This window comes from Saccostrea echinata, unplaced genomic scaffold, assembly GCF_033153115.1.
Source record: "Saccostrea echinata isolate AGI-Se365-2 ecotype Australia unplaced genomic scaffold, CSIRO_AGI_Sech_v1 ptg000006l, whole genome shotgun sequence".
In the NCBI taxonomy this organism is placed as follows: domain Eukaryota; kingdom Metazoa; phylum Mollusca; class Bivalvia; order Ostreida; family Ostreidae; genus Saccostrea; species Saccostrea echinata.
The window spans coordinates 1,082,343-1,097,209 of record NW_026889755.1 but is presented as its reverse complement, the minus strand read 5'-3'; the positions used below and the strand labels follow the sequence as shown (position 1 = coordinate 1,097,209).

Sequence of the window (14,867 nt, the reverse complement as noted above, 5' to 3'; positions counted from 1 at the left end):
AGCAATAGTACCTGATGCAATTTTGTATACAGTATTTAGGAGTGTTATTGGCCGCCAGTTTTTGAGAAAATGTCTTGGCTTATCTCCCTTTGGTAAAAGTGTTATTATACCATGTCTCTGTGTGATAGACAGTAGATTATTCTCATATGCATAGTTAATTGATCTGACAACAAGATGTCCAAGGTATTTCCAAAAAACTTTAAAAAATTCTGTTGAAAAACCATCAGAACCTAGTGATTTGTCTGATTTCATTTTACTTAGAGTGCTAGAAGCCTCTTGTAAAGTTATAACACCTTCTAATTCTTCAGCTTCTGCATTAGATAACTTTGGAGTATCCTCAGTTTTTAGATCAGACTCAAACTCTTTCAAATTTTGACTTAAAACAGATTCAGAATATAATTTCTCATAAAATTTCTTTGTTTCTTCTAAAATTTGTGCTTGATCATGAATTATCTCTCCTGTGTCTAATTCTAGCATAGGTATTATTTTACTAGTATAGTTCCTAGATTCTAGAAAACAGAAATATCTTGTAGGTTTTTCTCCTTCGTCTACCCATCGTGCCCTACTTCTTACACATATACCTTATAATTCATGTCTTCTTAAGCTTTCAAATTGTTGTTTTTTGTTTTCTAAATCTAGAACATTTTCATCTGTAAGATTTTCTTCCAGGTGTTTTATTTCTTCTCTCAATTTTTTTTCTGCATTATCAGTTTTCCTTTTTAAGTAGGAAGAGTATGAAATACTTTTGCCCCTCATTTTCATTTTAAGAGTTTCGAGAAACAATTGATCATTTATAGTAAAACATACATCTTTATCGTGAAGAGAATCTATGTATTTTCTTTCATAAACTGGTACAGCATACTGCATTTTAACATTATTGATTACCTCTTTAATGCAATCTAAGTACTCTTTGTCCCTTAATAGAGAGTTATTAAACTTCCAAAAACCTCGTCCTTTTTTAAAGTCATAAAATTTTAACACCAAAGAAATCATGGAGTGATCTGATCTATAGCTAGTTTCAATGTCACATTTATTTACGCAGGGCAGGAATGTTTCTGACATGACAAAAAAATCAAGTCGACTTTGTTTGAAAGGTTTTTTTTACGCCAAGAATACCTTCGATCTTTTTCATGAAGTTGTCTAAAAGGGTCTATATATCCATTGCCCTCCATGATCTCTAGCAATTTAGTTCTAGCCTTTGGATTATTTACATGTTTGTAGTTAAAATAGTCTAATTCTGGATTCAACACTAAGTTAAAATCTCCACACCATATAACATTACTACAATTCATGTCCTCTATATATGTTTCAATATTTTCAAAAAAATCAGGAAGAATCACTATTTGGACCGTACACCTTACATATTACTAATTCATGACCCTGAATACAAGGTTTTATAATATGAAAATTTCCATCTTTATCACCTTTCTCTGATATGACCTTGAAATCAGAGTTGTTATTTACGAGAAATGCAACACCTCTGGAATTACTCGTAAAAGAACAAAAAAAGCATTCATAACCCCACAAGTTTCTCACTTCATTTTCAATTTCAGATGAGAAAAGAGTGTCTTGTAAACAGTATAAGTTATATTTTAGTGTTTTTAAATAATGAAAAACATCTCTACGCTTTGCAACATCACCCAGACCTTGACAACTAACTGATAATATTTTAACTTCCATCAAAACAGAGTTCCGGCATAGAGTATTGACACCAACTGGAATTCATTCTGTGTAAATGTTTGGTTTTATGATACTTATTCTGAAAACATGCCATAAGGAAAAAGAGAGGAAAAGAGTGTATGAGAAAGAAAACATGAAAAGAAAAATAAAAAAAAATATTTCGCGTCACAGTAATGTCTGTAGAAGACTTCACTGGCAATTTTCATACCATTGACCACATGGAATGTCGTATAGCTCACAACCGGTTGTTTATATGATCATTATAATATAAAGAACCCGTGCGTAATGGAATAATTTCCGGATTAGAGGTTTCACTCCTGTTCGTCTTTGAGATTTAATTTTTCCTCAATATCATCAAAAATATCAAACACAACCTTTTCACTCCGCACTTGACCATAGATGTGTCCATTAAAATACCATGCAGCCTTGATCCTGGGGTTTTCGAGAAGATCGTTTATAAGTTTGCTGTTCAAGTAGGTCACATCGTCACTGAGGCGAATCGAAGAATTCGTGTTTTTTTCATTGTTGATCTATGTATCATAATCCTGGTCTTGGCTGTATTGTTTTTCATTTTCATCAGGATTGGCTGTTGATACCCTTGTCTTCCCGGAATACGATGTATAGCTATGATATCATTCTCCGTAACTTCCACTCCAGTGTTTTCTTTAATAATATCTTGTGCAACCTTCATGACATTTTCTCCCTTATTTTCTTTCACCCCATGTATCTTAATGTTATTTTTTCTCGAATATTGTTCATTCCAGTTAGATTTGGCTAGTGCTGATTTAGCAATTTGCTTAATTTCATTGTTTTCTGCTTTTAGATTTTCTATGTCGGATCTTTGATTGTCAATAGTTTCATGTAACGATCTTATTTTCTCCTCGTACATTTCTTCCATTTCTTTATTGTGATTAGAAATGATTTCTTTAACGATGGTACTAACAATAATTTTCAGGTCATCCTTTTTCACAGTTTTTTGACACTTTCCTTCAGAGACTTTAGATCCGCCAATATACTTTTCAAGATCTCGTCACCCTCCGATTGTTTTTCACAGATTGTATCATCACTAACACTGACATTAGCACTGACATTTGCAGATGCACTCCTAGCATTAGCCCTTTTCTTTTGACCTTGACTGCCGGACATTTTTGAAAAAAAAAAGTTTTTTAAAGCACTGGTGATTCTTCAGTTTCTGATTGACAATATCTACGTAGGTTTTGGAGATCAGGTCCTCCAACAATCTGTTGGAATTCCCATGGGAGCCAATTGCACCCCCTTATTAGCAGACCTATTTTTGTATTCATATGAAGCAGAATTTATTCAAAAACTTCTACATGAGAAGAAGAAAACACTTACTGTTGCCTTCAACTCGACATTTCGATATATCGACGACGTATTATCAATTAAAAATAGTTACTTTCATTCATAAGTCGACTCGATAGATCCCAGTGAGCTTGAAATAAAAGATACCACAGATTCTGACACATCTGTTTCATATTTAGATATTTTACTAGAAGAAGACGTTAATGGTAGACTAACAACAAAGCTTTATGATAAACGTGACGACTTCAACTTTTCAATTGTCAACTTCCCTTACTTATGTGGCAATATACCCTTATCAACTGCATATGGGGTTTATGTCTCTTAGTTGATTCGATACACAAGAGTATGCTCTACGTATGAACAATTTTTAAAACAGGCAAGCTATTGATAAACAAGCTGATGAAACAAGGATATCAACAGTCCCGTTTGAAGTCACCTTTTCGCAAGTTTTACGGTCGATACAATGACCTTGTCAGCACATACAACCTATCATTGAGTCAAATGCTGACTAACGTTTTTCATACTAATTGTTAGGCCATTATTACGAGGGGTGATCAAAAAGTTCGCGAACTATCTGTATGTTTAAAAAACCACAATTCAAATCAGAATTAAATTTTGCACACACATAGTCATACACATGTTCTATAAACAGCAAATGTTAAATAATGCTTTGCTTCGTGTTTGTTAAGTCACAATGTGAAAATGACGTCAGTATATAGGTCACTTGTGTCAAAAAATGGTTAACTCAGTCGTACTCGAGCAACGAACGGCTGTAAAGTTTAACGTATATCTCGGAAATTCTTTTGCAGTAGAATATAATAATTTGTACAAGGTTTATGAAGACAAACGACTTACCAGAAGTTCAATCATTAATTGGATTGAATGTTTTAGTGAAGGCAGGGAGATGGTTAAAAATGATGTTTGTTCTGTTGTCCAGCGAAAGCAAGCCGGTAAAAAGATGTCCTTAGTTGAGAAATTTGTTTTAAAAGATCGCCAAGTTACAGTAAGAAAAATAGTTGAATATCTGAGCAATAATATAATTATCAAATCCCTAAAATATCGTTTACTTTAGACATTAAACATATGAAATATGAAAAAAATAAGGCGCCCATACTTTTTCCACATTGGATAAACGACGCTCCTGAGACAGAGGACTCGGGTTTTGAAGGTCACCATGCTAATTCTTGGAAGGAATATCTTTATCCACCTATCCTATTGCCGAGATTTGGCCATTACTGACAGATGGTCTGTTCTTGTTATAAAAAATTACTTGCATGGTAAGAAATATAAGACTCGGAAAAATCTCTTAGCTTCTGTGAACAGACCGCTACGAAACATGTCACGTGACCGCCTGGATCATGTGATTCGCGCATTGGCAAAACAATGGCAAATGTGCATTAAATTCGGAGAGGACTACTTTAAAAAATAATGAACACTGAAACCTCATTTTATTTTTTAGAGAAGTAATTCAATTAGTCGCGAACTTTTTGATCACCCCTCGTATACACTGAACTGTCTACGGGATTCCTCCGTTATTACCCGATCATGACAAGGAGCACTCGGCGGGTGTGACCAGTCGGCAGGGGATGCTCACTGCTCCATGGCACCTGATTCCACCTCTAAATTTTGAGGTCAGTGTTTGCTCTGCCTAAAATTTGCATCGTTTCATTGGACTTTCGAGATTGAATATTGTTCGTTATCTTCATATTTCATTTAATATTAGAATTTTTCATTTGGAATCAATAATATAGATCTTTTATTTATATTAAGGAAGATGTTTCATTGTTTTATCTAAAGTTTTATTTGTTCAATCTTAAAACATACAACGAATACAATAGAATTGGAACCATATGGAATTCTTCCTATCAAATGTTTTTTTTTTTTTTTTTTATCTTTGGTGTTTACCACTTTGCCGAATCTCTTTCGCCGACTAACAACGTCAAAACATGGCAGCTAAAAGTAGTGCGAAATACATTTTTTGTCCAAACTATTATCAGAACTGTTTTTATTTTCATGTGAAGCAGAATTTATTCAGAAACTCCTTCATGAAATAACTCTCTTGCTGTTTTTCTCAAATTCGGCATTTAAATAGATCGACGATTTACTTGTTAACAATATTCAGTTGCATTCATTATATTTCATTGAACTCAATATTAATGACACCACAGTGTCTGAAAAATAAGCTGATGATACAGTCATGTTGTTTCGACTTGATACAGTACAGGATAGGACACACGCACGATATTAGATTCAAACACGATTCGATAGGAAACGTCTTAACGATAGACGCAAAACCAGGGGGTGGGGGGGGGGGGGAAACAAATTTGTATTTTTTAATGGCGAAACAATTTGTTCCAAATATAATGGAGGAAAGAACACTTAAATGAAAACGAAGTGTGTTTGTAAAACACTGATGTCCTCGTCTAGCAACTTTCTCAAATGCAAGTTAAACTTAAGACCAAGAGAACAAAAATGTTGGTAACCTAAGGAAGGTCTTATCTTGAGGAATATATCTGTGAAATATGAAAGCCCTTACACCATCCATTGAAAAGTTATGCAGAAGGTTAAATTTTATCCAAAAGTAAGTCAAACGTCAAGGTGAAGGTCCAAGGGTCAAATCTAATGGTACCTATGGAAAGGCATTGTCACAAGAAACTTAATACATATGTACATATGGGAAATTTGAAAGCCCTAGCAGCAATCATTGAAAAGTTACGGCCAAAGTTAAAGTTTTTGAAAAGTAGGTCAAACTCTAAGGTCAATGTCAAAGAGTCAACCTGTTTGGTATCCGAAGGAAGGTTTCGTCAAAAGGAATACACATGTGAAGTATTTAAGCCCCAGCACCAACTGTTAAAAAGTTATGAGCAAAGTTCATTTTTTTTAAAGTAGGTCAAACTCCAAGGTCAAGGTCAAAGGATCAAAGTTGTTGGTATTCAAAGGAAGGTTTCGTCTCAGGAAATACACTTGTGAAATATGAAATCCGTAGCCCAAACTGTTCAAAAGTTTAAAGATTAAAGTTTGATAGAATTTTGCAAAACTGGGTCAAACTCCTATGTCAAAAGGTCAAATACGATGGTATCCAAGATAAGGTCTTGTCACACGAAATACACATGTGATATATGAAAGCAAGGGCTCTATCCAATCAAAAGTTATGGGCAAGGTTAAAGTTTTTGCGGACAGACAAACAGACAGACATACTTTATGCCCCCGAATCTTCGATTACGGGACATAAAAAAAGTTTATAGACGGACGGACAGATAAACAATTAGTGAATTTTTGCGAGAACTGTTGACTTTTACTTTGACATTTAAACTTGCATTATATACAGAGGCACGGAATTAATAAAAGATAAGAATACCTTAATAGTGGTTACAGTCATAATGTTTGGGGCGCTCAAATGATATACCGGTATACACTTAACACTAGAGATGATGGAAGGCATAATAACCTGACTCAGAATACCTTACATTTGAGGTGCAGTACCTACTTTCAATCTAAATTTCTGAAGGAATCAATTAAAGAAGGAAATTCAATCCGGAAGGAAGACTTAGCATGAATTAGACGGGAAGGGGTTGGAAATAGGGTGATTGTCGATCCCTTCCTAGACAATGTAAAATCTACTTATTTTTGGCCTACAATTATCTTCTATCTTTCTAGTTCAAATATTTATATCACAAATGAGCTTTCGTCTTTGACTGTAAAACTCAGCGCTTCTCACAAGAGTCCACATGTAGTACTTGCAGGACAACGGGTGTTAAAAAAAGCTCAACTTTGCTCAAAGTTCAAGTTTAAAATTGCAAATTGGCTATGATTCATGAAAGGTCTTGTAACATGTTATAAACAAAGTCCTTTGAACTTTAAGTAAAAAAGGACTTCAGTGTCAGGTCGATAGTCATATTCCTATTCTACAAAATAATGTCAAAAAATTGCAATGTACATGACCACTTAATGTGAAAATCATGTTTCTTGTATGATTCAAAGAAGTATGAGAGAAAACCGATTAACAAAACAAGTGAACTTCCGAGTTGGAAGTAAGAAGATTAATGATCGTGAACGTTTCAAAAAAGACATATTGGCCCCTTTGTGCATTCAGAGCAACACAACATATCGACATCTTAAATGATAGGACATTAAGATCAAGGGCGCTAGATGGAAACGGAAATCATTATTGCAATTAAGCATAGTCTAAAAATTGTTGATTGCGGTTTTGGCAAAGTATAAAAAATAATTAATTTTGGAAAAGGCAAAATACATTTTCAAATGAATTAAGCAAAAAAATTTTCACTCTAAAACAACAAACGCACAAATAGAATTATCCCAAACTATGACCATGAAGCTTTCTTTCTTAAATTAAGGGGAAAAACTTTCTTACATAATTTTGAAAAAAAAAACCCACTAATCATCAATAGATATTCATTGAAAATGTTCAATTTAGTGAGACTAATCACATACCTTGTGTTGCAATGTAGGATACTTTCCCAAGTACATCCTAATAGAAATAAATAAAATTTTCACATCAATGATATATTCATGAATATTAGCGATATCATCCATGATTATTATATGATATTATTGTTTTGTAAAGGTTTTCCAATATAATTTATAAATTATTGCATTATTTATGTGTACTCCATTGCATGTTTCATTGATGGAAAAGCTAATGCCCCAAAAAATTATAGTTTACTCAGTGGCGTTCAAGTACGTGTATCGATAAACGACCGTGGTTTTCAGAAGAAATAAAGATGATATTCAGATGATGTAAATATTACCTCACTAGAAGATGTTAAGAAAGATGTATCAGTGATCATACAGTTACTTACTTCAATATAGTTAGCATTGATATAATTTCCTTCATTTGGTTTTAACGTCTTCAATTCAACACGGGAGTGGTCATCTAAGAAATAATTAAAATATGAATATATATTTGTGTTACAAAGTACCGGTATCAATACATTTTATGTATAAATAAATCATAGACATACTTACATGGGAATGTGGTAGTATATCTATTCTTCACTTTGTTTTCGGTTTTTTTGCCTTCTTCACAGGGATGAAATTCGCCTTTCGGGATATCCTACGTCAAAAGGAAAAGCATATATAATAATAATAAATATTAATAATAATGAATGTGATACTAATTTTCTTTTAATTAACAGAATACATTGATTTTAAAGCTCCAACATAGAAAAATGAGTGAAAACTTTCACAAATGAAAGTGTAGCATACACGATATTCCTGCTTAAAGCCTTGATTTTCAGTTGCTGACATTTTGGATAGAATGGAATGTAAATTTGCCACAGATATAGTCTTATTAGTTGGTCGTCCTCTTTTAGCTGGTTCATTCGGGATCCGCCCGGCATCAGTAAAATCATTTGTCTGCATAATGCTTAAATCCTCACTAACTTGTCTTTCTTTCAAATAAGATAAAAATAACTGGTATATCACATATGAATGAATCACGGTATAAATTTTGATTAAAACAATTTTTAGGGACATGTTTTAGCTGACTTTGAAATATTCTTTTAAACAATTGTAATTACATGTACTTTAAACAGCAATAAAGCCTTTAATTATGCTAATTACGATGTAACTTAAAATGGATCAATTTAATTATTTTCTCAACATTTCATGAGTTATTCTATCTACTTGCCATCTGTCACTCATGGTCAGAACTGTGCTAATTGTCATTGTTATATTTTATCATTTATATGTTACATGCAACATTGTTAATCAGTCAAGCCCTAGGTTCTGGATTGTTCGGGTGTAATATTTGGATTTCCAGAATTCGCCCTACCGACCTAAGCTTATAATAAAGTGCTATTCCATCGTTAGCATTTTTATCCTTGATTGTTGCCGGAAAGTTATACACTTACTCTCCCCGGTGATACATGTAATTTAATCTTTTCATACCATATTATTAAACAACCGATGCATATTTTAATTATAAATTTTGTATGAAGAATATTTATTGAAAATACAATTACAAAAAATGTTTACCTTCTCTTGATGGTAATTTATTGTTTAATTCCATCATAGGCTTTCTTTCTGACGAGACAGGTTTTGTGTTCTTATACTTTTTGTTTCGTAACCTACAGGAAACATAAGACAAAAAACATGAAAATATATAAAATTGTTCGTTACTTAACGTAAAAATCAAATTAAAGATAGCTCAGAAATCGATGATAAGACATCACTCACTTTGTTTTACATTAATTTTACTGCAGAAAAAAAGACAAGTACCTCATGGTTAAGACAATCAATACAAAGAGGATGGTAACAACAGTAATTGCACCAAGAACCCCTCCAACTGTCAGTGCTTTTACAGAAGTGCTTTCAGTAATGAGAAGAGAAGTTCCTTAACAAAAAAGACAATGATATGTGTGAATAATCTTTAGTAACAGAGGGAAATGTACTGAACAAAAGTTGTTTCAATAAATTCTGAAGTTCTGTTCATTGAATTGAAATTGGATTTTAAGGTAAATTAAAAAGAAAATATGTTTTTTAACTGTTAGAATATTAAATAAATTCTACAAAGAAGACTAAGAAATTAAAAAAACACCCACTCTGATTACAAAATTCTCCATGAAATGGTTTTTTGCATTCTGCAAAACAACTTCCGTTAAATCTATCACAAGTGTCATTGACACAACTTCGGCTGCAGGTATGAGCACAATTTTTGCCATATGTGGTAGGATGACAGCCTAAAAGAATGATTTGCAGGCATGGTAAGTATTTCATATAAATTTCATAAACTGAAAATACATTTATATGTTAAAGATTTTTTTGCATATGTAAATATATATAATTATTTACTTTTGTTGCAGTACGGAGAACCCATCCAACCGAAACTGCAGACACAAGAACCATTAGTATGGCTACATGCACTTGTGCATTTTGAAGAACAAACACCAGAGCAATTTCTACCATAATGGTTGACTCTACACGCTAAAATATGGCTTAAAATTGAACACCATTCTTTATTATGATTCAATATCTGATAAGATGATTAAAACAAATGGTGAAATGTAAACATATAAAATTCTTTCAAAACAAGTTGCTTATAAGAGGTTACATATATTACGTGTGATACAAGTTTTTCCAGTATAGCCATCTTTACATCCAAGAGAACAAATCCCGTCTTTATGATTACAATGGCTATTTTCAGCACAGTGTCCACTACAACGCTCTTTGCATTCTTTTCCAAACCATCCAGGTTTACATTCTGTAAAGGTGAGCAATTTGCTGTAAAAGCTACAACAAGCAGGTACTCGTACTACATAGTACTCAATATTTTGTATTCCCTTCCTAACCATCAAATTGTTCACTATTTAAAATAAGTAATTGTATGTACATACTGCAGATTCGAGTATTTATATAATGTCAGTAATTATTTACCTACCATTTATACAAAAATATCCAGTATATCCATTACTACATCCCGAGTCACAGTGCCCAGTTTCTTTGTTACATGGTTTGTCATTCAAGCAATGTCCACTGCAGTAGGAAGTACAATTTATACCATAACGTCCAGTGTCACAAGCTGTAATTAGATAATTACATGTACTAATGGTGAATGGATGGCATGACTTAATTTTCATATATAATATAAAGATGTATAAACCATTTGTGAAAAATAAATTTCTTTCATTTTATTCGTTACGCTAAACATCAGTAAAACATATTTAACAAATCTTTGAAATAGTTATACATATTCCAATATATATATACACAAGAGGCCCATGGACCACATCGCTCACCTGAGCACTTTGGCTAGGAAAAAAGCAGAAATCTTTTCAGTATTGAAAAGTTCAAATATAAAAGTGATTGGGGGAGGGGGGGGCGTGATTTGAACAAACTTTAATCTACACTACCTGAGGATGCTTCCATATACATGTAACTTTGACTAATCATGGCTTAATTAGATTTTTAAGCATTTTTCCTATACGTTTGATCTACCATTGTGGCCTTGGCCTACCCCGGGGATATGATTTGTACACACTTGAATCTACACTACCTGAAGATGTTTCTGGAGTAGTATGACTTATCATGGCCTTCCTGTTATTGAGAAGAACATTTTTATTGATATATCCTTTATATTCATTTGTATAACTGTGATCCCCTGTTGTGGCCCATCTCTACTCCTGGAGAGTCATGATTTGAGCAAAATTGAATCTACAATACCTGAGGATGCCTTCTATAATAATATGACAAATCATGACTTAATTTACTGTTCTTGAGAAGATGTTTCTTATGTAATCTTATGTAAAACTTTGATCGTTCATTCTGGCTCCACCCTACCCCTGGGGGATATTATTTGAACAAACTAGAATCTACACTACCTGAGGATGCCTCCATATAAATATGATCAATAATGGCTGAACTGATCTTAAGAAGAAGATTTTTAAAGATTTTTCCTATGTTATCCTATGTAAAACTTTGAACACCCATTGTGGCCCCACACAACCCCTAGGGGTCATGATTTGAACAAACACTTCCAGAAGATGCTTCCATATAAATATGACCTATCATGGCTTTGCTGTTCTTGAGAAGAAGATTTTTAAAATTTTTCCAATGTAATCCTATATAAAACTTCGATCACCCATTGTGGCCCCACCCTACCCCTGGGGGTCATTATTTGAACAAATTTGATTTTATACTACCTAAGAATGCTTCCATATCAAATCTAAATTTATGAATCATGCAGTTTAATTCATAGATTTTGTGAGGAGGGGGGATTTAAAAAATTAATTATTTGGAAATGTCTAAATATATGGTCAGTTAAATAATGCGACTGTTTTGTAATATTTCTTGACAACTGACTGAGTTTTGAAATGACAGATTTTCGTAAGGTGGTACACATGTAAGTACGAAGTATGAATTCCATTCTGGTTCAATGCCAAGGAATTGGATATGCTAAGCCTTGTAAAGCTTTACAGATTCCGGAAATATACCCCCCCCCCCACGGCCCTTGCACTGCCGCCAAAATAAACAAAAATGCAAGCATATTGTTCCCCTTTTGTGCCGTGTACTTTCAGCATTATATTTAATTTTCTGGCTGCATGTATAAATAAAACCTTATCCTAAACTCAACAGTGATTTTTTAATCAAAACAAATAAAATCATATTTATGCATAATTCGATGACAAGTTTAACAATATATTATTCCAAACTGATTACTGAGATTATAAGATCAGTGATGAATCGAGATTTAAGCATGATAATTAAACTGTAAAGACATGCAATGCTTTGATACGATTAATGACAATGATAACTTGTTCATGACTTTAGTGATTAAAATTTCCAGATAAAGCTTAAACCTTTTGAACTATATAAAAAAAAGCAATACATAAATACCAAAGAGTTGTGTTTTCGAAATATTGAAAATAAATAGCCATTAATGTAGTTTAGAAAACGAAAAAAGTTTTCTTTTCATGTTACAGTATTGTATATGTTTTGAAAATTCATTTTTTCATTAAAGTTTCACATTTCTAATTGTTAAAAAAAATGGATTCAATGTAAATCTCTCTCTCTCTCTCTTTCTCTCTCACATCAGATTTACATTTCTCTCTCATATCAGATTTACATAGACCTGTTCCTTCTTTTATTTAAGTTAGAACAGTTTTATTTCATTCGGTTGTTTTTGTTTGCTTTAATCACTCTAAATTGGTGTGACTTTGTGCAACAACAAAGTAAGACAAAATAATATTTTAAAAGTTTCATTTTATTTTACTTTATTAAATTATGGTTATGATTATTATTTAAATTTAAAAAAATCGATTATTTCATGTAAAAGTTGATAGCCATAGATTACAGATTAAAAAAAAAAACATTTTGAAAGTCTGGTTCAATTTTGCATTTAGTTCTCATTCTGTATTTTCTTCTATTCTACTTGAACAAGACCTTGTTCCCAAAGCGTGCAAAAATATTTTTATTCAAAAAATTATTATGATGCTATCAATTAAAAGTGATAAAAGATATCTTTTATATTTCGGGAGCAAATTCCTGTGAGCATGGTGAGCTGAAATGAAATGAAATGTCCTTCTCTGGTACCCCTCTTACTAGTTCATCGATTGTCAGAGTTATCTCTCCTGTTTTTATTTACAGAAAATACTAATATCTGGTCTGTCATTCTAACGTATTTTTGCTAAATTTGTGAAAACTTGAAAATAATTCTTTTCCAATGGAAGAAGTTTGTTAAGTTTCAATTTTTGTTACAAAACATTTAACAAAAGTTTAAGCAAAATACACCTACGAATTCAATGTTTACATGATCACGATGTACATGTTGAGAATGGTGGAGCGGATCTTATAAACGAAAAGAATATTCTTCTGCAATTTTTTAACATTACCCGTGTCTAACATATAACCTGGTCTAAATATCCAAATCGCATTTGTTTATTTATATATGCAATCAGAAAAACACCTGTCTTCAGCTTCCATAGAAAAGTTATAGGTAGGCCTAGCTATATAAGCCTGCATGTAGATCAGAGACATATAATATATGTATGTAGCTAAGAAACCAGTCTCGAATAAAATTCTAAATATTTCATAACTATGAAAATCAGTGGACTAGGAGATTCAGATATAAATTAAATATATAAAGGAAAATAAATTATCCATATGTTAGAAACAACTACAAAAGCTAGATCGACAGGTCGAAACGTCAAAACACGTGGATAAAAAAAAAATCTGCGTCGACGTTCACCGTCAATCTGCAACATCACATCTTTGTTATTTCTCTGTTTTAGTAAAAATGCCATAAGGCCCTTTTGTCATGGCCGCAATCAAATATGATCAATAATGACTTTGCTGTTCTTGAAAACATTTTTACAGATTTTTTCCTATGAAATCCTATGTAAAACTTTGATCATCCATTGTGGCCCCACCCTATCCCTTGGAGTCATGATTTAAACAAACTTAATTTAAACTACCTGAAGATGATTCCACAACAGTTTGATATTTTCTAACCAAGTGGTTCTTGAGAAGATTTTTAAAAGATACCATAAATTTTTCACTAAATCATTATTACAATGTATCTCCCATTGGAAGAAGGCGTGGCTCTTCATTTAAACAACTTGAATCCGCTTCACCCAAGGATACCCTGTGCCAAGTTTGGTTGAAATTGGTTCAGTGGTTCTTAGAAGATGAAATTGTGAAAAGTTTACGACAACGACGGCAACAACGACGACAAGGACAAAACGACAGACTACGGACAAATTTTGATCAGAAAAGCTCACTTGTGCCTTTGGCTCAGTTGAGTAAAAAGTGAATTTAACGTAAATGATACAAACAAAAAATTAAATGGTTGGCCCTTAATCGTGCTTTGGAAAATGCATACAGCGAAGTCATTCATATCATACTATATGCTGGTATTAATTTTATGACTGAATGAAACACAATACTTTCTCGGTATCGTCGATGATATATTTATAGAATTGATGAATATGACCTTTTGTTTTATCTATTTATTCTATTAATATTCATTATTTATAGAAATATACAATTGCAAATAAGGATGTTTCATGTCTGAATCAACTTCAAATTTTCAAAATGTACTTGTCACTTAAAAAGAATACATTGCAGTCTTACTTTTGTTGCACATAGTCCCAGTCCATCCCGAAACACAGCCTCTTACGCATTCACCTGTAACGTGATCACAAGGAGTTCTATCTTTGCAATGTCCCGAGCACTGAAATTTACACTCTTGACCGTGTGACCCTCTAGGGCAAGCTATTTAAACAACAAGAAAAAATGTTGAAACAATGTAGGGGATAACAATTACAAATATCCGAAATATGTTTATTTTCTCATAAAAATAAACCTCACAAGTTTGGCAGTTTTCTCCCTCCCATCCAGGTTTGCAT

At 32.8% G+C, this 14,867-nt stretch overlaps 1 protein-coding gene across 1 annotated transcript in view; it reads right to left on the bottom strand.

Annotated features, from left to right (window-relative positions):
- LOC133180134 (receptor-type tyrosine-protein phosphatase epsilon-like) overlaps positions 1–14,867 on the bottom strand; it is a 45,719-nt gene that overhangs the window by 17,150 nt on the left and 13,702 nt on the right. Inside the window, exons 4-13 of the mRNA XM_061314709.1 lie at positions 14,593–14,733; positions 10,403–10,543; positions 10,085–10,225; positions 9,567–9,704; positions 9,244–9,358; positions 9,001–9,092; positions 8,230–8,414; positions 7,990–8,077; positions 7,824–7,897; positions 7,456–7,492 (exon numbers count right to left, since the gene is read on the bottom strand). Of these exons, the coding sequence (XP_061170693.1) occupies positions 7,456–7,492; positions 7,824–7,897; positions 7,990–8,077; positions 8,230–8,414; positions 9,001–9,092; positions 9,244–9,358; positions 9,567–9,704; positions 10,085–10,225; positions 10,403–10,543; positions 14,593–14,733 (1,152 nt within the window). The remainder of the gene's footprint in view (positions 1–7,455; positions 7,493–7,823; positions 7,898–7,989; positions 8,078–8,229; positions 8,415–9,000; positions 9,093–9,243; positions 9,359–9,566; positions 9,705–10,084; positions 10,226–10,402; positions 10,544–14,592; positions 14,734–14,867) is intronic.